We start from the raw sequence: 23,952 nt of genomic DNA, 5'->3' as shown, positions 1-23,952 counted from the left end.
TCATCAAAAAAGAACTAAGTCCAAAAGGAAAGCTACATTCTAGGAACGTAGCCGACGATACAGCAAGAAACCTTCTTATTACAAAGTTTGAACTTATTACATGACTTAGGAGTGAACTTTCACAAAACCTATTTTAATTAAGCCCAGTCCTAATGTTAGGTGATGTCCTACCATCTTTCTTGTCTATTCACTTGAGAAACAACAGTAAACGGATTTCACTGTAAGCGAAATGCACAAGCGCAAGACCTTTTATTTGTTCGGCTGTTGTAAAATTTCTATAGTGTTCAAAGCAGTCGCAATAGTCCAGGGATCATACATTTGAATCCACACGGTTTTATGCTAAAAACCCGGGGAGCTTCTGAAATGGGAGTATCTTGTGTACCTTGCTTTGTCCGCCAACTACAATTTCTTAGAGTCTTCTTAGGAGTTGCCGGTAATAGGTTCCAAATATACTTTAAGCTTTCAATGTATTTGAATTGCGTCAATAAGCAAGGTAAGGTCGTAAGGTAAGATCAACATCGTCACGTTATTCTTTGTGTAAAGGTATAAGCTATGATCAGCGTCATCACGTGATTTATTTGTGTAAAGCTGTATGGTAAGATCAGCGTCATCATATGATCGCAATATGCCAGTCTGTTTTAAAATAGACCCTGGTGCTGCTGTCGCAGTTATACCTGAGTCCCTGTACGTATCCATTGGAAAGCCAAAATTAAATGTTACGAAACTCTATAATGTCCAGGGGGTTATAAATTGAATGTCTTGTTCTTTTGTCGAAACCCTATCTAAGGACAACATGTATACCGTAGAACATATATTTGTTGTCCCCGACATTGACCTTAGTCTGTTAGGCAGGCCTGCAATCTAAATTAGTCAAGTTTATCATAAACGAATGGTTACCTAAAATTATGTTATTAAGCAGAAACATCCCAAATGGGAAGAGGAACACCGTATTTCCCTCAAAGGAGGACCTGAACAATATATATCGGCGCATACCGATTCCGCTGCTTCCGAACGTGAAAGCTGAATTATTACAGAAAATGTAAAAGTGAGGTTGACCTTAGCACTGGCAGGTGCGCGGGAATAGTTTGTTTACAAATTAATGATAGTAACATTAGGATATACGTCGATCTTACACAGTTAAATAAAACCGTATGCCGCAAAAACTTTCAATTGCCTATCATAGACCAGAGTCTAGGACGCTTGGCTGGTGAAAAGCATCTTTGCATTAGCAGTTCTTGGCCAATAAATCTCGCTAACGAGAGCCAGTTAAAAAATACGTTTATTACGCCATTCGGTAGGTTTGCATTCAAGCTACCTAAGTGCAGACTATATATTGTGGCTTGAAAAGGGCAAAGACATTGACGATATGGTGAACTGATGCGATATTTGTGATAAAGTAAATCAATGATAGCTACGCCTTTCCCGGATAGGTTGATCGAGATCGGGATCAGACATATTCCACTGGCGTGGTTCTAAATACCTGCTGGTGATCGATTACTGTCCGCGCTACATTGAACTGGCTAAACTCAGTTCCTTGTCGTTGGCTGTTGCCGTAGCACAATTCAAATCAATACTATCGCGGCATGATCTATGCGTCACAATAGTAACGGACGGGGTCAACAATATGCTTCGGACACTTTAAAAATTTTGCACTGAATACGGTATTAAACACATACCCTCAAGTCCGAGGTATCCAATGGGAAATGCAGAAGCAGAGCGCGAAGTGCAAACTGTGAAACGCTTACTGAATGCATGAGAAGACCCTTGTCTCATTTTGTTGACATATCGGGATACGCCGCTTCAGAATGGGCTTTCGCTGAGTCAGATGTTGTTTTGGCGACCGGTTAAAAGCACAATTCCGCAGGCGCCGAAAAAGTTTGAGCCCACACAATTAGGTTCTACCCAATTAAGGCAAAAAGAGAATACTTACCATCAAAACTGTTCACATTCCCTTTCAGCATTTTAGCCAGGAGACGGGGTATACGTGAAAGATATGGGCGGTGAGGGTATAGTTATAAAGGAAAATCCCCGACCACGATCCTTAGATTTGTTGTTGAAACTCCAAAAATCACTTTTTACAAGGAATCGTAGGCATTTGGTTAAACTGGATAATAACGCGAAGTTTGACAAGGACATCGATATTCTTATCACAAAATGCCAGCTAGTCACCAGTGTCTAACAATGAATCAGACTCACAGCTTAAATACTGAAAAACCAAACAGCTCAGGGAATGTTTATATTACACAGTCCAATTTTGTGATTGTTTTTTAAGTTGAAGATGATTTTTTTTTTTACTTTAACAGTATATTGATTTAAATGCATTAAGCTGAAGTATAGAACAATCTACGAGGGGTGCTCCATAAATACGCGGAAATGTGCTCTCATTTCTTCATGTATCATGTAAAAATGAATGAAACAGCTATATAATGTAGATTAAATAATACTGAGTTGACATGAAAAAATCAAAGCCTTGAAATGTCTGATGGTTGCGGGTTTTTTTGGTAGATTTATTTTCTGTTTAAATGCCAGTCTATGAATATACATGAACGAGAAACAAATAAAAATTTAATGTGCCTCATATCTAAGATTAACTCTGCCTGACCCAACTTGTGACGTAACCATGGCCTGGAATACTTTATCATTGATAGATCTTATATAATCTAAATGGTCAGCGTGAGTGGATACAGGTTGAATAAGAACTGCTTTTTCATTGATAATTCATCCGCATTTTTCATGAATGGGACTATTTTGTGTAGCACATGAAGATCATTTGGATGTGATTCGGAATAAAATAAAGATGCTATGATTGTCAGCAGAAATACACTTTAACTTTGGTAGCGGGATAAACCCGCAACCAAAAACTGTTTTCTTTGGATAAATAATAAGTAAATACTAGTCCCCACGGCAACATCATGTGACGTCATTCGGCCAAATTGTGTTTCCTTTTCATACATCATACGCGTAAACAGTACTTACTACTGGCGTATTTTTCAAGCTACCTTTTCTTTAATTTGCTTAATATAAACGTTACAGGCAAACCACGAGTTTATATTCAAGGTAACTTTTAGACATTGGAAAAGTGTGTTGTGTATCTACGTACATCACATTTTCTTAAAGCTCCGCCTCCTGTCAAGTTTTAATAATCTATTACAGTGCATGTTTTATCAGATAGTACAGTTGTACAGATTCCCTTGCTTGATGCAGATTAAAGATGTATAAAACCCGTGGTTGTTTATTTGAGTATCATCCTGACATAATACTAGGGTGCGTGAAATGTGTTACAAATTTCATTACATCTGCCTCTCATATACAGACTCAATCAATGGTTGCATTTTTAGCTTCCAAGGGGTCTTTTATATATTATAAATTACAAAGCTACAATGTCCACAATTTCATTCAGTATATTTTTGTGTTCCTATCATATCACTTTTGTCCCAGAAATAGACCAAACTTAAATCACGGGATATTCTACGTAAAGTAAGCCTGTAATAAATAAACATCCTCGTTCAAATACTAGGAATGTCGTTAAACCTAAGTAAAATTTAAGGAAGTAAATTATAACGCTTAATATACAGATTTGAAACTAGTGTTGTGTTTTGTTACTGCAAATAAGCGTGGACTAATATTCATGTTTGTATATTTTGTTACAAATAATTTACACTATTTATTTTAAAGTTAATTGTAAAGCAATTTCTTTGTTTTTCAGCGCGTTTAGATGTTTTGAAAACGAAAGTAGAGCTACCTGGGAAACGAGCTGACAAACAAGCAAATTCTATGAATCTTTATGCCCTGAGAATGTACACCAAAGAAACTATAAGAATATCATTATACATGTAAAAACTGTCATTCTTTTAAAATAAAACATCTGCTGAGATGTATTTGCTAGAACATAAAAAGATTCCCATAAAACAACTAGATTTGACACTAAGGAGACAGACAGTGCAGTTTGTAATTTGTAAGGGAAAATTCTGGTATCTATAAATGTGATTTTGAAAAATAGTTTTGCTGAAAAGCATCTTACAGTTATTACAAAAAACAATAAAAAAGTAACACCCATATAAACTCATATGATATGACAAAGAGCTTTTAACCTAATCTCTGTTCGTAGTTCAGTTTGATACAATGTTGTTAAGCACAAATGGGGAAATCATATATTTCTTCTATTTCTTACCTTCCGTTTAATTCTAAACTGTTTAAAAAAATAAGCAATTAAGCTGTTCAATCCAATCAACTCAAATATAAAACTATTAACTTTGTTTTGGGGTTTTTTTTGTTGTTGTTGTTGTTTTTGTTTGTTTTCGAGCCGGGTAGGAACTACAGATCTATATCATTAGTTATGGATTTAGATAATGTATCTAATGAAATATCAACTTTTTATCTTTATCAACAGCTTATCAAGTGAAAACAAGCAGACGAAATCGGTTTATATATTTCATCGTCGGAAGAAAATGGCGGAGGACAATTATGTTTTAATTGTGGCAATAGATTTTGGGACAACGTACTCCGGCTATGCTTTCCAGCTTACCAGCGAGTATGACCAGAACGATCCGACAAAGAGAATCCTGTCGCCACAGGCATGGAATGAAGGACCAACGAAACTGACATCCATGAAGACCCCAACATGTCTCCTTCTAGATAGAAATCAAGATATTGATTCGTTTGGTTTTGTCGCAGAAGACAGATATGCTGATTTATGTATGGATGGAGACAACAAGAACTGGTACTACTTCAGAAGATTCAAGATGAAGCTGCATGAAACAAATGTATATCTTTTAATCTGTTATTTTTGTACTTTTAATAATCGTCCTTTAGCAAACGCCCTGCAGTTTTCTTTGATTCATGTAATATTCGTTATTATACGTATTTTGTTTCAACTATTAAATCATATCCTGTTTCCTCAAGTTTAAATTTTAGCCAAAATAAGCAAGTATGTTAACAACTTCTACAATTTCACTAATTATGGTAATTGTTGTAGAATACTGCTATGGTTATAATTATTTGTATGGGTTAGATTTGTATGCAAATGTGAATATAAATTAATCGCACCCATAGCCTGGTACGGGTACCTTTCTAAGATACAAGGTCACTTTTGTATACAACTGACCGTCAGAATATCAGGTAAGTTGCACAAACATCCGGGATGGACTAAATTTGATAATGTCTAAAATTTGGTTTCTTAATTTTTGTCAAGAACCATAGCATAGGAGTTTTATTTTAACCGCTAGGTAATAAAGGCAAAATAATTTATGTGTATTAAAAAGTCAAACTTAAATAAATTGTGTTTTTGATGAATAAATAAAAAAAATTATTTACATGTTATAAACGTTTCCAGTTGTTGTTGTTGTAACTGTTAAAATAATGTTCACTATTCATAAATCTGTTCTTTGATTTTCATAGTCATAAAATATTTCTAGTCTAATTTTTAACAATCCGTTATATAAAAAAAACTTGTTGCAACAAGTATCGTTGAATTTTGCTTTTTAGATAAGAACAAATGTTCAAACATGTTCCTATTCGTGAAAATAGGAAGTAAAAAGATATACCTTGAACCCATTATCTATAAGTGTTCTCGTGTCATGAAATCTACTTCACCTTAACGTTCACAATTGTATTAATCTCTACAGGGATTAAAGAGGACTACACTTATCAGTGACGAGACAGGAAAACAGCTACCTGCACTCACAGTATTTAGCAAATCCATCGAATGTCTGAAGAATCACCTGATTGATTTACTTGGGAAGAAAAACTTTGATGTGAAAGAAGACGAGATAAAATGGGTACTGACCGTACCTGCTATCTGGGATGATACTGCTAAAGGCTTCATGAGAGAGGCTGCAAAAGAGGTCATTTATGTTCAATAGATCATTATAACTTATAATTGTTTTCAGGGCATCAATGAAAAATAAATGTTGAACTTTAAGATGCATTAAAATTGTAAACATAACACGATGACAGACTCAATCAAATCGAATTTCCAATTATTCTATTGGTTGTGTTTTGTGCTTCCAACCAGTCTTACTAACCGTTTTTGAAGCGAAACATGTATTGGCCTTCTGCCAAAAAAAAATTCACGTAAACTCTTGATAACAAATTTTAATATTTAATTAGAAATCATACATGTGTGAAGACGAGTAAACACTTTAACGTTCATATCTCGTTTTCCGATCTAAGATAATTTTGGTGCGATATGAGAGTTTAATAATAATGGTGGTATACACTTTTCTAGCCTGTAAGATAAAGACATAGATAATGTCGACCAGTCTAACTTCTTTTTGTAACCTAACAAACTTACTGAGAGGGCTCTGGCTTTGATTTGTACGTTAAACCAAAGTTTCATAAGCAGTAATATTCACTGTTTTAAGCTTTTAAAGGTGGTTAATCAGGTTTTGGTCAACTAATGGATTTGTTCGGAACGTAATCAGCTGATCATTTACACCTACTTGTGTTCATAAAGTTCTTAATATACGTCAGATTTTCACTGGAAATATTTTTACACTTTGATCTTCCTATCCTGGTTGCGCAACCAAGATAGCATTATTTTAGCATATGTATAAATTTAATAAACACATTTTACCTGAGGAATGATATGAGTACAAGCACTGTTGTATTAAAGCTGTCAAAGATTTGCATTGGCAGGTCTATTGCGCAACCAAGATAGATTGGAAATAAAATAATTCCAAAGCTGCACACTGTTTTAGCTTTTGTTGCAGGTAGTTGAAATATCCCAAAATTTATCACATGCAAATGTAAAACTAGAAATTATATTGAAATCAAAAGAAATAATCCACTTTTTAAACACTTCTGAATTAAAGGGTGGTAAATACAAAATCTCATAAAAAGTAATAAAAAATCCATTTCCAACAGGGATCTAACTCTATGTAATGGGCCTTTTTGTCCCTAAATTACATCTCTTACAGAATATATGAAAACTGATAAATGTCAGGAAAAGTTGTTCAAATCTGTTTGATAATTTTTATACGCCCGTTTGAAAAACGGGACGTATTATGGGAACGCCCCTGGCGGGCGGGCGGGCGGCGTCCACAGACCTTGTCCGGAGCATATCTTCTACATGCATGAAGGGATTTTGATGAAACTTGGCACAGTTGTTCACCATCATGAGACGGAGTGTCATGCGCAAGAACCAGGTCCCTAGGTCTAAGGTGAAGGTCACACTTAGAGGTCAAAGGTCAAATTCAAGAATGACTTTGTCCGGAGCATATCTTCTTCATGCATAGAGGGATTTTGATGAAAGTTGGCACAATTGTTCATCATCATGAGAAGGAGTGTCATGCGCAAGAACCAGGTCCCTAGGTCTAAGGTCAAGGTCACACTTAGAGGTCAAAGAATACAAGAATGAAAACTTTGTCCGGAGCATTTCTCCTTCATGCATAGAGGGATTTTGATATAACTTGGCACAAATGTTCACCACCATGAGGCGGAGTGTCATGCGCAAGAACCAGGTCTAGGTCTAAGGTCAAGGTCACACTTAGAGGTCAAAGGATACAAGAATGAAAACCTTGTCCGGAGCATTTCTTCTTCATGCATAGAGGGATTTTTATATAACTTGGCACAAATGTATACCACCACGAGACGTAGTGTCATGCGCAAGAACCAGGTCCCTAGGTCTAAGGTCAAGGTCACACTTAGAGGCCAAAGGTCAGATACAAGAATGACTTTGTCCGAAGCATTTCTTCTTCATGCATGGAGGGATTTTGATGTAACTTGACACAATTATACACCATCATGAGACGAAGTGTCATGCGCAGTTCCCTTCTTTAGAATTACTTCCCTTTGTTGTTACTATAAATAGCTTATATTGTAACTTTTTCATTACTAGTCGTAGGGACAAATCGAGACCACTTTTCTGTAGTACAACATGCATGCTACATCCAATTTTGAGGTGTATTTTGACCAGTCTCTACCTGGTAAAGATTTTTGTGAGGACTTACAATTTTATATATTTTTTTTTTTTTTTTTTTTTAAGATTTACTTCCCTTAGTTGTTACTATAAATAACTTATATTGTAACTTTTTTATTATTGACCGTAGGGAAAAACCAAGACCACTTTTCTGTGGTACAACATAGATGTTACTTTCCAATTTTAGGTGTATTTTAAGGTATCTCTACCTGGTAAGGAGTTTTTTTGTGGACTTAGAAAACAAAACAATTAGTTATTACTAAACAACCACAAAATTAAAATTCCATTTGCAAATACAGGTGCTAGAGTAAAGAAATTTGCTGTGACGGGCGTATATTGTGACATTCTTGCACTCTTGTTAGAATTTAAGCATGTCATTCAAAGGAGTTGAACCACATTTAACATTTTTCAGTTTTCATATGTTCATATGAGATGTATTTAAGGAACAAAAAGGCCCATTACATAGACTTAAATCCCTATTGAAAATGTGTATTTTATTACTTTTTATAAAATTTTGTAATTACCTCCCTCTGATATAAAAGTATTTAAAAAGTGGTCTATTTCTTTTGATTTCAATATTATTTCTAGTGCAATATTTGAATCTGAAGAATGTTGAGATATTTCAGCTACTAGTACCTGAAATAAAAGGCAAGTTTGATAAACAGCGTGTAGCATCGGAATTCATCTCCTTTAAATCTAATTTTGTTGGGCAACCGAGACAGACAAAGGAAGTTAATAATAATTTTATAAACGCATATTTCTAATTAATTTTTGCAAAACTTTGACAACTTTAATACAATAGTTCTTATATACATATTATTCCTTAGGCACAACATGTTTATTTAATTCATACTTTGGCTAAGATAACGTTATCATGGTAAGGCAACCAGATCAAATTTAAAAAATATTTCCAATGAAAATCTGACGTGTATTAGGAACACAGTGAAAACAAGTAATTGTAATGAGCAGCTAAATTAAATTAAGCTTGAACAAATCCATTTGTTGATCAACATCTGATTAACCACCTTTAAAAATTAATCACAATAATGACAAGTGTCTGCTGACGTGAACAGCATTTCAGATCAGGTGCCTAACTGATTTTGTGTCATTTTGTAGTGTGTGTTTTCTGAAGCACACGGGTGAATAAGCAGATAGTCATAATGAACTTTTTGTTCAGTATTAGCTACATGTAGAGCTATGTACTTGGAAAGTTGAAGCAAACCATATTCTTTAAATAGAGATTATTTAAGTTTTAAACGGTTCAGTATACTTTTGCATATGGAGACTGGAGTACTTTATGTGCCCAGTAACAAGCACTGCATTTAAACACCAGGTCTTTTCACGATATATATTTAGTCCTGTACTTTTCATGTACTTTTTTGTTTCATTTTTGTATGGTTTAACGTCATACCGACACAGCTTTTGATAGCGGAGGAAGACCCCAGGTGTCACTCCTTGTTTTATTTCATCACGGGTTGGCATCTGGGTAGAACCACAGACCTTCCGTATGCCAGCTGGATGGATTCCTCACATGAAGAATTCAAAGCCCCCAGCGAGGCTCGAACCCACATCGAAAAGGGGCGTGTGATTTGAAGTCCGCAATCTGAACCACCTATGCACGGAGGCCCCTACTTTTCATATAACACAGATATTATCAGAGTTTTGATCGATATTACAAATTTGATAATGAATGAACTTAAGCCGGTGCTAGAGGCTCGTTAGAGGTGTTGTACTTTCCATTACCTCTCATGAACAGACTCGGTCAAACTGAGTCTGCTATTAGTTTGCTTGATTGCATTCTACGCTTCCAAAGGATATTTTTACATATTTCATTAGTTAATATTTAATGACCATATCTTGTAATTTACAACGGAAACAGAAAATTGCACCTGTAAAGATATATTTTACTCAGAAACTAACTAAACTAAAGCGTACTAAGAACTGTGAGCCTTAGTTTTATGTCATGATGCAGCAAAATCACATGAAACATTTCTAAGGACATTACCTTAATATTGTTTTTCTTGTATGTGTTCTGAAATTAGTACTTTTTTCTGCGTTATGGTAATTCCTAATGATTATTTCTAAATACCACCACATGACGGTTATCACAACGTTGTTTTTGTAGGCTGGAATTCCCTCTCATCATTTGACTATAGCACTTGAGCCTGAAGCTGCGTCGTTGTTCTGCCAGTACCTTCCAGTTGAGAAATTCAGTGTCGGTGGACAGGTTAAGTTTTCGGACGCAAAGCCTGGTACTACATATATGATTGTTGATCTTGGAGGTAACATCTTGACGTTTTTTTTTTTTTTTTGTTTTATGTATACCGACTGAGGGTCAAGTTTCAAAATGGAATTATGTATTAAAAATTATAGGTACCCGCGCTTGTTCTTGAATTATCTGTCCTTGAAAATAGATCTTTTTCAGTTATATTTTCCTACTTTCAAGGGCAGATAATTCATGACCAAGGCTATGTACCTATGATTTGTTTTATTTCATACTTCTGTTTTTGATTTGATTCTCTGTCAGTAAACACAGTTTGTAGAAGAAACTTATGTCCGTAAGAAAATTTTGTCCCATGTCAATATTGACCATGTGGCAAATGTCCTTAACTATGAATATGACAAAATGATACTTCAAAGTTCTGTCCGTAGGAAAATGTTTGCATATACATATAGAAAACTGTCCAATATGTCTTTAAAGACTAAACTAAGTTATAAAATACTATTAATACATATTAGCCTTAAACTTTTTCGTTGCAAGTGGTCATTTCGGTAATAATTATAACCACAAACTTGGACTTATTACAATTTGCCTAGCGCTCTAAATGTTGAAATAAAAAAATATTACTGTAAAGTTGTTATTTAACATTTTACTCACTTATATTCGCAGGTGGTACGGCTGATATAACCGTTCATGAAAAGGTCTCAAGTGGAAAGCTGAAAGAAATTCACCGTGCAAGTGGCGGCCCTTGGGGAGGTACGTCAGTAGATGGCGCTTTCATTGGTCTGATCAGTAAAATAGTAGGTGGACCAGTACTAGCTACATTCATGAGGGAGCAAACGTTCGACTATCTAGATATGATGCGCGAGTTCGAATCAGTCAAACGTAATGTCAGTCTTTCCACTACCGAAGACGTTAAGATGAAGATACCTGTCACACTTAGCGAGACATGCAGCAAAGTGAGGAGGAAGGACTTTAAAGCGCTCGTGAAAGAGGCTGGAAAAGATAAGCAAATCACATTCGTTGGCGACAAGGCTAAGTTCAAGCCGGCATTGATGCAAGAGCTGTTCAAAAAAGCAACAGATAAAATTGTAAGCCACATGAAAGAAATCCTTGATACCAGTCCTGCTGGAAAGAAGGTGTCTCTCATTCTGATGGTAGGCGGATTCTCTGAATCTGCATTCGTACAGGATGTTATCAAACAAGAGTTCCACGAGAAGAAAGGAAGAAAGGTCCTCATACCAAAGGATGCTGGCATATCTGTAGTCCAAGGGGCAGTCGTGAATGGGCGACAACCAGGCAATATTACATCGCGTATACTTCGTTATACATACGGAGTGAGAATTAGCCCAGACTTTGAACGTGGAAAACACAATCCATTAAAGCTGATAACAGTTGCTGGCGTTGATAGATGTAAAGATATATTTTCGAAGTTTATTGACATAGGTACAGAAGTTGAAGTTGGACATCAAGTAGACGTAAGCTATAAAACGATCGATCCAGCAGCCACGTTATGCACATTTGCGGTTTTCTTTTCAACAAATTCGAACCCTATGTATACGGACGAGGGGTCATGTCAACCACTGGGACAACTTGATGTCGATTACAAAAATCCAAATCACCAGATTAAGGACATCGAAGTTGACTATATCTTTGGGGACACAGAACTGCACATTAAAGCGAAGGATACAGAAAGCAGGAAATCATGCCAAACAACGCTGAAGATGTTTGAGTAACTTTTGACATATAAAACAGTTTCCACAACTGATACCATACGTATGGAAGACGGATAATGTAAGATGAACTTTAATCATTTTCATGCGTGCGCATGTGATTGTGTGTGTTCTTTATATGTACATTCATATATTTCTTTCTTGGTGATCAACTATTAAATAAATGACAGTTTTGGTTTATTATCTAAAACGTAGAATCACACGTAGACACATAGAAAGAATACTATTTCAAAGTGTTGTGAAGACTGCTTCCTTCTATTCTCTGAATATATCTACCAGTGCGATAGATAACCGACATATGTTGGAAACAATGCCGTTGGTGACAGCTAATTCTACCACCTGAATGATCCCGATTGCACGTTGCTCACTTAAGTTAAAGACTTAATGTAGTATCATGTTTCAGTTAACAACACCAAGAACCTACCTTTCAAGTGTTTGTCAAGGCAAGATATAAGATAAAAATCTAACTCTTGCGAACAGAAACATTGGGCGTGATCGGACAGTTAGTAGACTAGATGTACACTGTTTATATTAACACATATATTGACCCCTCATTTTGTTTGAGAATAGTTTCACTCTCGATTATTTAATCAGCTGTTTGCACAAAAGTGAGTGTGTGTGCTTGTGGGGATCCAAATGTTTTCAGCGTTACGCGTGTTTTGTATCTGGATAACCACATAAAAATCTAATCTGTAATATAAGCATTACTGCTACACGCAGTTTATTTTCATTATATTATACATTGAATTTATTTAACCTAACCATAGATAAATAGAGAATAATAGGTTAGTGCCGTAGATGAGAAAGTTTATCTGGCGAGGTGGAGGAGGTTATCGGGTGAGCCGAAGGCGAACCTGATAACGTTCGGGGCCGAGCCAGATAAACTTTCTCCATCTTAGGCACTAACCTATTATTCTATTTATCTTGTCTTTACTTCATTTTCCGATATTTGGCAATTTATTTTACAAAAATAAGTGTGCGACAACCGTTTTAATGACGTCATATTCGTAATGACGTCACTTATATAATGTCGTAATCACCGACAAAATCGCAATAACTTCTTCGTTTTTGAATAAAAATTCATTACTTGACCATTCATTTTCTTAGTTCGGACATTTCTAACACAATGGTGATGGTTTCAATGCAAAATTTCTTATTACAACAATATCGATCAGAAGGACACATGATCAACTGACCGTATATCACTGGTCACGTGTCAACTGACGGTATATCAAGAAAGATATACGGCACCCTGATATCGGGTCGAAAATACTGCAAGTGACGGGAAAAATATATATCAGCAGGCAGCTAGAGGAGAAGCTGTCTGTGAAGAAGCAACATAGGCTTTGGGTTCCCTCCACCTACTTTTGCCTTACAGTCCCTATTTATGTAGGAACAAACACTAAACAAAGATAGATAATGTCTATTTCAAAGAGCATACAGGTAACTGTGACTATTCTTAAAAATTGTATCAAAAGTTAGGGGTTTGGTCCCACCACCTTTCATGTCCTTGCTCAAAAGCCTATGGGTAGGAACACGATATTGTAACGGACATGCCTGACAATATTGATATTACGGACTCAGCAAGTTACCACATTGTTCCAAATATATAATATATATTTGCGTGTGGGGAAGGTGTGTTCGGGTTTAGCTCCTTTTTGAATATCTATATGTATATAAGTGCATCATGACTTTGAAGAGATGGTATCGCTTGGAAGGCTGAAATGTGTTTTTGCTAAATAAAGGTTGTAACTCATGAAATGTTCCTGCCTCTGTAGTCACGTCAGCAATTCAAACGTGGAGGTTATACTAATTTGAAATAAACCCTGTGTTAGAAATAATTAATTCTTTTCTGATTTATATTTCAACTCTTGTTGAATCCATATAAGGTTATTTTTAAGATAAAAGGATTTTTTTATTATACAAATTGTAAATTTCAATGATTGTCATTGTCATTGGTTTGTCATTAGCTTCATCACAAAGCACAAAATACATACATTCAACTAACTTGTAAGTTAAATAATGTCACATCGGAAACTAACTTTCAAATCTTCTAGCCAGAAACCCCTTGCCCGATTTCAAATAATTTCTCAATAATTATCTTTGGTTAAATATTTTCAATGTTGTTCAAATTATTTTGATTTGTCAAAACCATGACTTGTAAGCTAACAGATGGAAGAATTTTCAAATGCCGTCTCTTCCTATATTGTTGGCCTAATTAAAACTAATTTGTATGAAGCTACCAGATACATTCGATTACATTTACGGTAACATTAACGAAATACTTCCGATGTAAACTTCATATTTTACACATTTGTAAAGACTTGTGGTTTTCCATTTTTTCTCTCAATGAAACGCTTCTCATTTCAATACAAAAATCGTTTTATTTAACCATTAAGACAGTTGATACTTTTAAAAGCAGTAAACTGAACAACTATCTGGAGAAATACTTAAGACGTTGAACAACTTTTTGGTACCACTGATATTTTTCAGACTGACTCTTAAAAAGTCTTAAAACAAATCATATTCATACCGTTTAAAATGTTTTATTCAATTCCCGATCCAGGCCAACGTAAATCAGAAGTATTATATTTATATTTCCCTAATGTGTTAAAAATGTAACTGAAAAAAACAAAAGGTATTTCCAAATTTTAAGAAAGTGATACTTTGAAATATTAAGACTGACCAACTGTTCAAGCAACAGTATTGGAAATTATGAAAAATGACAGTTTATGTGATAAGAGAAACACCTCATTTGGTTTATAAATGTGATCTTTAATACAATACTTGACAAGTTTTGAAATCTCTGCTAGAATCCCTTCTACTATTTTATATGAATGACTATTATATATTTTGTTTTATATGCAAAAATCACATAGAGACGAAAAAGCTTTCAATAAGATTGGAGCCTCCTCATTAATATAACATACTAGATTCTCCAATCAATACGTTTGGCGGTCATCATAAAAGGTAATGACAAAACGTAACCTTTCAACCCATTTAAATATTTTGTAGGGTGCATGTAGCTTCCAAGCGCGGTGAAGTTGTTTGCTTAAATAAAATTAAGGTCCAATTTAAAATACAAGATATATACAAAAAAAAGTTAATTTCTAACCAATTTAATTGTGACACTGTGAGGAAACTTACTAGTAATGTATATAATATTTTATATATGCATTGTTTAATATTGTGGATGTGGTTAAGTATAAGAAGTAAGTTATCATCAGAATAAAATCACGTGGAAATTTAGAAACCCGAATACCCTTTACCTGTAACTTTAAAACCCCTGATAACTGCAAAAACTAAATCGCGCACGCATGTTTCCATTGTTCTGCAATCACTTCGATCATCAGGTGGAGCCTGGAAAAATATCGGTTCACTGTCAGGCGGAGTTTTTTCAAATTCAATAATCTCCATTTGAATGCGTGCTTCAATCATCTCTATCTCCCGTGGCGGTACAATTTCTCCGCGAAGAATGCTGTCTGCATACTCCTCTTCTGTCCTCGGTCGTGGCAGACTGTAGCAGCTTTGCGCGTATAAATTCTTCTTGTTCCTGCAATCAACAGATGAAGTATTACTTTGATTAAGAAGGTCACTTGGCGGCGGTGTCTGCCTTGCCTGCCTTTTCTTCCTCCCGCCATTGTTTAAATCAAAACGTATCTCTCCCGTACATAAGTCCTTAATAGGGTCGCAAAACATATCTGGCGTATCTCCGCAGTTTGTATCACATGTTGGGGTATCTTCGTAATTATACCAGTTTGTTGTCCAGTAATCAGCGATGCCATCTCTATTAATAAGAAAACGCATGCCATCCATTGGTTGTTCCGCATCGTGGTTTTCGTCAGAGGTCGGAGGGTAATCGAATGCAGGGTCAATGTCACAGTCATTTATTTGATGCTCCCGGAACTTTTCCCACTGGTAATCTACAAATGCATGATGCATATAAAATACGGGGTCACTTGCAGCGAAGCTTCGGGCCATTGTCCCACCAACCCAGCGGTGGACACCGTTATGGGCGTTTTCCCAACGTCTAGTAAAATCCTGCAAACAACAGAGTTATCAGTGACTACACAATTGTCACTATTTTCAAAAAACCCCATTAGCAGCTTGAAAGTTATAACGATATTTAAAAAACATGCCCGATCTAATCATGTGTAAAACAACTCTAGTAACACGTGTTAAACTTTTATAACGTGCCGTAAGAGAATGAATGTATAGTATGTATTGTTCAAATTATATATTTGAGCCGCACCATGAGAAAACCAACATAGTGCGTTTGCGACCAGCCTGGATCCAGACCAGCCTGCGCATCCGCGTAGTCTGGTCAGGATCCATGCTGTTCGCTAACGGTTTCTCTAATTGCATTAGGCTTTGAAAGCGAACAGCATGGATCCTGACCAGACTGCGCGGATGCGCATGCTGGTCTGGATCCATGCTGGTCGCAAATGCACTGTGTTGGCTTTCTCATGGCGCGGCTCATTTACTCTTCAGTGTAACTCTTTAGGCGGAGCACTGCTAGTGGGCTGATATTTACGAAAGACCCGTGGTGACATTTCAACTTCATTATTTCACGATTTCTGCTTCCTGATTTCACGATTTCCACTTCATGAATTCACGATTTCACGATTTCCACTTCATGAATTCACGATTTCACGAATTCACGATTTCACGAAAAAACTTCACGATGTCTTGATTTCACGATTTCATGATATCACGATTTCTTGATTTCACGATTTCCACTTCATGAATTCACGATTTCACGATTTCTGCTTCCTGAATTCACGATTTCCACTTCTTTAATTCACGATTTCACGATTTCCACTTCATGAATTCACGATTTCCACTTCACGATTTCACGATTTCAACTTCACGAATTCACGATTTCCACTTCACGAATTCACGATTTCACGATTTCAACTTCATGAATTCACGATTTCCACTTCACGAATTCACGATTTCCACTTCACGAATTCACGATTTCACGATTTCCACTTCATGAATTCACGATTTCACGATTTCAACTTCATGAATTCACGATTTTCACCTCACGATTTCACGATTTCCACTTCATGAATTCACGATTTCACGATTTCCACTTCATGAATTCACGATTTCCACTTCACGAATTCACGATTTCAACTTCATGAATTCACGATTTCCACTTCACGAATTCACGATTTCACGATTTCAACTTCACGAATTCACGATTTCCACTTCACGAATTCACGATTTCACGTTTTCAACTTCATGAATTCACGATTTCACCATCGTGAAATCGTGAATTCGTGAAGTGGAAATCGAGAATTCGTGAAGTGGAAATCGTGAATTCATGAAGTGGAAATCGTGAAATCGTGAATTCATGAAGTGGAAATCTTGAAATCATGAAGCAGAAATCGTGAAATAATGAAGTTGAAATGTCACCACGGGTCTTTGTTTGTTGTTGAGGACACTACTGTAAATATGCTTTGTTTGAATATACATAAACTAAACAAAAGAGGATAGGTAAGGGTAGATTTGAATAGACTATAATATATTTCTTGGCAATAAGTTTTGATTAGAAGCCACTCAAATATGGTTCTTTGTCATTTATTGGGTAATTATTGCTAATTTTCTACTTTCTTGTTAAGAATCATGGACTATACATGCATTTTATAACCAATTATATTGCTTGCTTTTTGTAAGATCATATTGAATTGATGCTAAGTCGAAATGTGTAACAGAAAAGCACATATATTTAATACGGCAATAACATTCGTGCCGTACGCATTTTCCAGAAAATGTTAAACCATGCGAGCATACGTTAATTAAGATACATGCTAGTGATCTGCATCAACAATGTATGGTATAAAACCTGTTGTTGAAGGAAACCAAAGCTTAAATATTCAAAAGCAAGGTCACAGAATAATGTTATACCAGAACTTGAACAAAAACTTCTTAGTCAGAAAAGGAGTATAACATCGTGAGAAAAATAGAGTTGCGGAACTTTTGCAGTGCACCTCAGATAAGCGCAGTGAGTTTCGAGCCAAACTTCAATTTTTCATTTAAAAGTATCCTAAATTTCCCATATCTATTTGCGCTGAACAGATTTTTGCTAAAAGCCCATTTTTGACTAGTTACTTACAAAAAGTAATTTTGATGCAATAGCACAGACTAGATTCTTTAAAAATATTAAAAGATACGGTACATTCTACAAATATTACAAATACATGTTTTGTCGTATTTATTTGAGTTCAATGAATATTTCAATATTTTTTAATCCTTTAAGCCAAAATATACCCTCCCAAAATAAATAACGTACAAAAATGGTATGTAAACTGAAATGGTCGACTGTTTAGTAATCTTCTAAAAACGTGGGTACAAAGGTTCTTGCTAACAAAGAAAGAAAACTTACCCCAAGGCGACAAAGAAGCATAGCTGTGTCGATTCTAGACTGTCTAATAAGACTGCCGGTACCTCGAGCTATTTCCCGTCTGAGAGGACTCTGGGGTGTAACCCAGCCGGCAAATGGACCAGAGTTCACCACACCGTTTCCTGGTCCTAACCATTACACACATAAAATTATGTTGGCATAGTAATTGAAACAAAGTTGATGTTTCAAGTTTTGTTTTCAACATGAAATAATAAACATGATATTACTTATTTCACCAATTTACAAAATTTACTAAATAGATATATGTTTTTCTTTAATTAATGTTATATTTTCTGGTCCTTTAGGATCATGGAGTCCATTCAGCATATAATAGAGCTCCGCTTAAGCCGGTGCTATGGAGCGTGAGAGGTGCTGCACATTCCATTACCTATCATGAACAGACTCAGTCAAATTAAGTCTGCTATTATTATTCTTGGTTGCATTCTTTGCTTCCAGTGGATCTTTTTACAGGTTTTATTCACCAATTATAGTCTATATCAAAAGTACACAAAACGTAAAGGTAAATGTGTAAGCAAATTTAGCTGTGTGAAGCCATTTTTACGGGGTGAATATACTGGGTTCAACTGTGTATAATCATGTTGCAGTGTGGAGTAACTGGGTCATACTGAATTAGGCCATATTGTGGTGTGAGGATACTGGAACAAACAAGATTTAGCATGTTATGATAAGAGATATATTGTGGTATAAAGGTATTGGAACAAGTTGGGTGTAGCTATGTTTGCGGTGTGAATAAATTGGGACAAACCGGGTGGAGATGTAGAGCAAGCTGCCTATAGTCAAGTGTGAAGATTTATTAACCCGGCCTGAGTGCTAACATTATGCCAAAATGCACAAATGAAATACACACTTTCTATTGGTTTACTAAATATTAGATGACCACATTTTCTTAACTTTTAACATACTTAGTATGTAAATACAGTTTAGTGGTTAAGTCATCTTTTAAAAATTACACATATTTATCCCATTGATACAAAAACTTTTTGTACGGTACGGTCGAAATAGATCACCATCAGCTCAAACAACAGTGGAATAGTTTACCTAGATGTTCATTGTCCCACATTACGGAAAGTGCTGGACCGGCCTCCATATTGTCATCAATGGAACTATCCCAGTAAGGGATAAATACTCTGGTGTCGACTTGGCGTAAGGCTTCTTCAAACCTTCATAATTGAAACAAAAAGCTGCGTTTCCTTTTCTCATTAACATAAAATATTGCAACTACCTTTGTATAGTGATGTCAGTGTTTTGATGACAATCACGCAGGAAAAAAATGTTTGTGAAGGATTCAACGGGTTGTCGAGACATTAAATAAGCTTAACTATCCGTCCCTGACCTATTCACCTAGATTTATAATTTGTTCATAATTACATGAACGTAACGTAAGGTAGCGTTTCAATCAGTCGGCTTAATGTCTGACAAATTAAAAAAAGTTTCACTACTATTACAGTTATGGGCAAAACACATAATAAAAATCGAATTTCCATCTGTGTACTTACAATGCGAGGAACGCCCTGTGCCACGGCAGGAATGCAACGCCACCGTGAGCCCCGCTACTGCGTATAGCGTTTCTATGCACCCGAGAGAAACAGTCGATTGTACCATCCTAAAACAAATGGAAACTGAAGTCAGTTATGTATGAGATTGGAATTTTACTTGCCACCCGGCCGGTAGATTTCTAAACGAACCATATCCATGCAGTAGACTGTAGATTCGTGTAGTAATTTTTTACGTAAGATTGGATGAACAAAATAAAATATCTTGATAGTTAAAATTTGTTCCTTATACATTGCAACTTGCAACTGGTCTCAAAATATAACACCGTATTCTCTCTCTCCCCCCCCCCCCCCCCCCCACCCCAAACCACTACCTAAAAAAACTGAAAAAAAGTGGTCTCATAAAACAAGTGGTTTCATAATAGACGTGGTCTTTGAGCAAGTTTGACAATGGTGTAATTTTGGCATCACGATGCGCACTTTCATGGGTAACGTTTAACCGTCTAAATGCACAAAACTTTGCGTACCATTCAGTCTTTATACTTACTGTTTTACAAGAGTTTGTTTAGGAATTAATACATCTCATTTTGTGATTTGTCGTTAAATAAAAGCATTGTCTGGCGTTCAGATGCGTAGGAATTATATGAGCCGTGCCATGAGAAAACCAACATAGTGGGTTCGCGACCAGCATGGATCCAGACCAGACTGGTCAGGATCCATGCTGTTAGCTTTCAACGTATTTTGCAATTTGAGAAACCGTTAGCGAACAGCATGGATCCTGACCAGACTGCGTGGATGGTCTGGATCCATGCTGGTCGCAAACCCACTATGTTGGTTTTCTCATGACGTGGCTCATATCGCGAGGGCGCAGGATATCAACAGATCAGCCAAAATGGCAAGGCCACATTAGATTATAATTCACCATCCAGAAAAAAATACAGTTGCTGATATAAAGTCGTCCTTTTATATTATTGCACCAATGTAGTTTGCTTGTCTCTGTCTATATAAAACATATTGGGCTTCGCTGTTCGCTAACGGTTTCTCTAATTGCAATAGACTTCAGACCAGCCTGTGCATCCGCGCAGTCTGGTCAGGATCCATGCTGTTCGCTTTCAAAGTCTATTGCAATAAGAGAAACCAGTTGGTTTTTTCATGGTGCGGCTCAATATTACAGTAATTTACTGTGAATGTTTTGTAAAGGAACAAATGGGGAAAATGTAAATATTGTAGATAATCGAGCTGCGTAGTGTTTTGTGCATTTGGAGCTTAATAATTTCATAAGAGTTTGGAATGCAGCATATGAAGGGTTGCCAAGCCGGTATCGTAAATAAAAGGAAATTGCTTGATTCGGGTAACAGTTTTGCTTTTAATTTCCTTATCACGTGACTGAATTTAATAATATAAAAGGCATCGAAGAAAGGAAAACGAGTGCTTTTCTTGAAACTCAATATCAAAAGTTCGAGGTATTTGGCATGTATATATGATGGGCGTGTAATTTCGTGATTTTGGTCAAAGGGATATGAATTTCATATTTTGAAGATATAATGAATGGAAATTTTACTTGTTCGTTAAGCATTAAATTTCGTAGATTGACTCAACCGTAAAACCCACGACTTTTTTCCTCCACGAAATTTAATGATTAAACAGGATGTCGATGCAAAAGTAGTCTGGCTACCGACTAGATAATTTTTTTTTCAGAAAAAAAATAGTTCTTTTATATATTCTGACTTCATCAGTCTTGGTTCTTATGTTTTGAGAATAAAAGGGACATATACTCAGTTCCAAAAGAAAGTGTGCACTTTTTAAGTTTTAAATATTTCAAAAAAATACCCGACGTTTTTGTTTCATTTTTTCATACACCAACTCTCAAGTATAACTCAAAATCTAAAATGCACACCAATTTGTTCACGAACTGATTTAAATTGTGGTACCAAACATTATAAGTTTTCATGAAAATAACCGAGAAAAAATAACATAAAACTAAGTGCACACTTTCTTTTGGAACTGAGTATAATGATACAAAATTTGTATAGCCTCAGTAGGGTCTGAACAAGCTATACTACCTCATACAGTACATTTAACGCATCATGAAATCTTCGCCTCTCTGCACGCGTGAGTGTTCGGTATTCCCGCCTTATTCTGAAACCAGAAGGAGGCTGTGTCATGTCACGTGGTGCTAGTCGTCTGCGGATGAATCTGGCGCTTCTTTTACTTCTTGTGTTATCTGAAACTTGCAAAATTTCCAAGTCGGAGTCATCTTCATATTCGTCTGAATAGTTATGGTTGAATTGCCATAGCGAAAGTCTGAGGCACCAGATGTAAGCATTTTCTTTCGGCATTACGTCAAGGTCAAGGCTCTTCATGCAGTCGTCAAATGCCGATGTGACATCAACACGCACTGGTTTACCATCGGAACGGTCTTCTTCATCCGTAAGGTCAACTAACATTAGAAAAAAAGTTTTGTTATGCACATGTATATTTTTTATCATATATATTACTTTTCGATCGTACTTATTAACGTACTCTGGCCTTGAAATATGTATATACACATGTACAGAAATTGGACACTGAATGCATAAAAAGAGAAAGCACATCCATTTTTCCTACTCGAACCTCGCTAGAAAAATGTCTAAAAATGGACTTGGATCTCAGAGTTATATTTTGATTTCGAAAGAATATATTAGTATAGATTAAGAACCAGATTACTTACTGTGAGGAGGTCCAGAGGTGACACCACCTATGTTGTCATCGATGATTTTGTCAGAAAGTTTTTGCAGCTCTTTTGTCATGTTGGCGACCGAAGCTTCACACTGATCTTTTTGTGATTGCAATGTGTCAAGCTGTAAGGTAAAATTAATGTAATCGTGTAATGGCAATGTGTCGAGCAGTAAGGTAAAATTAATGTAATCGTGTAATGGCAATGTGTCGAGCTGTAAGGTAAAATTAATGTAATCGTGTATTGGCAATGTGTCGAGCTGTAAGGTAAAATTAATGTAATCGTGTATTGGCAATGTGTCGAGCTGTAAGGTAAAATTAATGTAATCGTGTAATGGCAATGTGTCGAGCTGTAAGGTAAAATTAATGTAATCGTGTATTGGCAATGTGTCGAGCTGTAAGGTAAAATTAATGTAATCGTGTATTGTAATCGTGTAATGGCAATGTGTCGAGCTGTAAGGTAAAATTAATGTAATCGTGTAATGGCAATGTGTCGAGCTGTAAGGTAAAATTAATGTAATCGTGTATTGGCAATGTGTCGAGCTGTAAGGTAAAATTAATGTAATCGTGTATTGGCAATGTGTCGAGCTGTAAGGTAAAACTTGTTTAAACATATTATCGCAGTGTGGTGATCTGTAAGAAAAAATCGCATTGTATCAAACTCTAAAATTAAGTTATTGACATTTCAAGTCGAGATTCATTTAATACGGAACATAAGTTATTTCTGTCAGATTTAAATAAAATTGACAAATACATTGTCAGTAATTTTCACAGAAACATGGTAATATAGATTCATTTACAAAACGGTTCCTCACATTACGCCCAGGTACATCTTTCTGGCCCAGTTAATTAATTGAAGTGATATTTTGTTCTTTCCTAGTAGTTTTCCGCCTCACGAAAATTTATAATGAACTTTAAGCTCTTATTTTACATGCAGTACACTATATAAAATTTACTATACCCAGGTGCCCGCTCGGGATGAAATAATGCACGAAGGGGCACCTGGGATCTTCCTCCACCATTAAAGCTGGATAGTCGCCATATGACCTATCATGTGTCGGTGCGACGTTATATCCAAAAAAAAATTACTAACCATCGAAACAACATTTTCCAATGATTTGCTCATCATTTTCATCCGTTTGCTAATTTTTCTTGTCATTTTGTGGTGTGTCTCATCATCGTAAATTCCATGTCCGACAACTGCAGATATAAACAAAGAAAATATAAGAATTTTCATATCTTGCAAGCGCATCATTGCGCATACTATCGTTGTCTTTTAAGGAATAAGACAACATATTTGTGTTTTGTGACATTTATATTCTAGACTTCTTAACAAAACTATCGAAGTAGAAAAAAAAATCTCATGACGAATGAATTTCTTATTAGTATATATATTGTCAACTACATTAGACATTAGCTAAGGCCTAAAAATATTGTTTGTT

General features: G+C 35.9%; 2 protein-coding genes across 2 annotated transcripts; one reads left to right on the top strand and one right to left on the bottom strand.

Moving 5' to 3' along the window:
* Positions 1–3,476: 3,476 nt before the first annotated feature.
* Positions 3,477–12,963, top strand: LOC123549539 (heat shock 70 kDa protein 12A-like). The gene is made up of 5 exons (XM_045337706.2): positions 3,477–3,630; positions 4,391–4,763; positions 5,625–5,843; positions 10,044–10,200; positions 10,809–12,963. Exons 2-5 carry the CDS (start codon positions 4,449–4,451, stop codon positions 11,873–11,875), a joined length of 1,758 nt encoding a protein of 585 aa, XP_045193641.2. The 5' UTR covers positions 3,477–3,630; positions 4,391–4,448; the 3' UTR covers positions 11,876–12,963.
* A 2,155-nt stretch (positions 12,964–15,118) lies between these two features.
* On the bottom strand, positions 15,119–23,774 carry LOC123549540 (tyrosinase-like protein). The gene is made up of 7 exons (XM_045337708.2): positions 23,604–23,774; positions 22,506–22,635; positions 21,859–22,235; positions 19,799–19,905; positions 19,341–19,462; positions 18,264–18,409; positions 15,119–15,913 (listed from the first exon to the last, which is right to left on the bottom strand). The coding sequence occupies exons 1-7, from the start codon at positions 23,763–23,765 to the stop codon at positions 15,119–15,121; spliced, it is 1,839 nt and encodes a 612-aa protein (XP_045193643.2). The 5' UTR covers positions 23,766–23,774.
* Positions 23,775–23,952: the final 178 nt, after the last annotated feature.

The sequence above is a fragment of the Mercenaria mercenaria genome, chromosome 6, assembly GCF_021730395.1.
Source record: "Mercenaria mercenaria strain notata chromosome 6, MADL_Memer_1, whole genome shotgun sequence".
Taxonomy (NCBI): Eukaryota; Metazoa; Mollusca; class Bivalvia; order Venerida; family Veneridae; genus Mercenaria; species Mercenaria mercenaria.
Note: the sequence above shows the minus strand (reverse complement) of the source record. Positions and strands in the feature narration are given on the sequence as shown.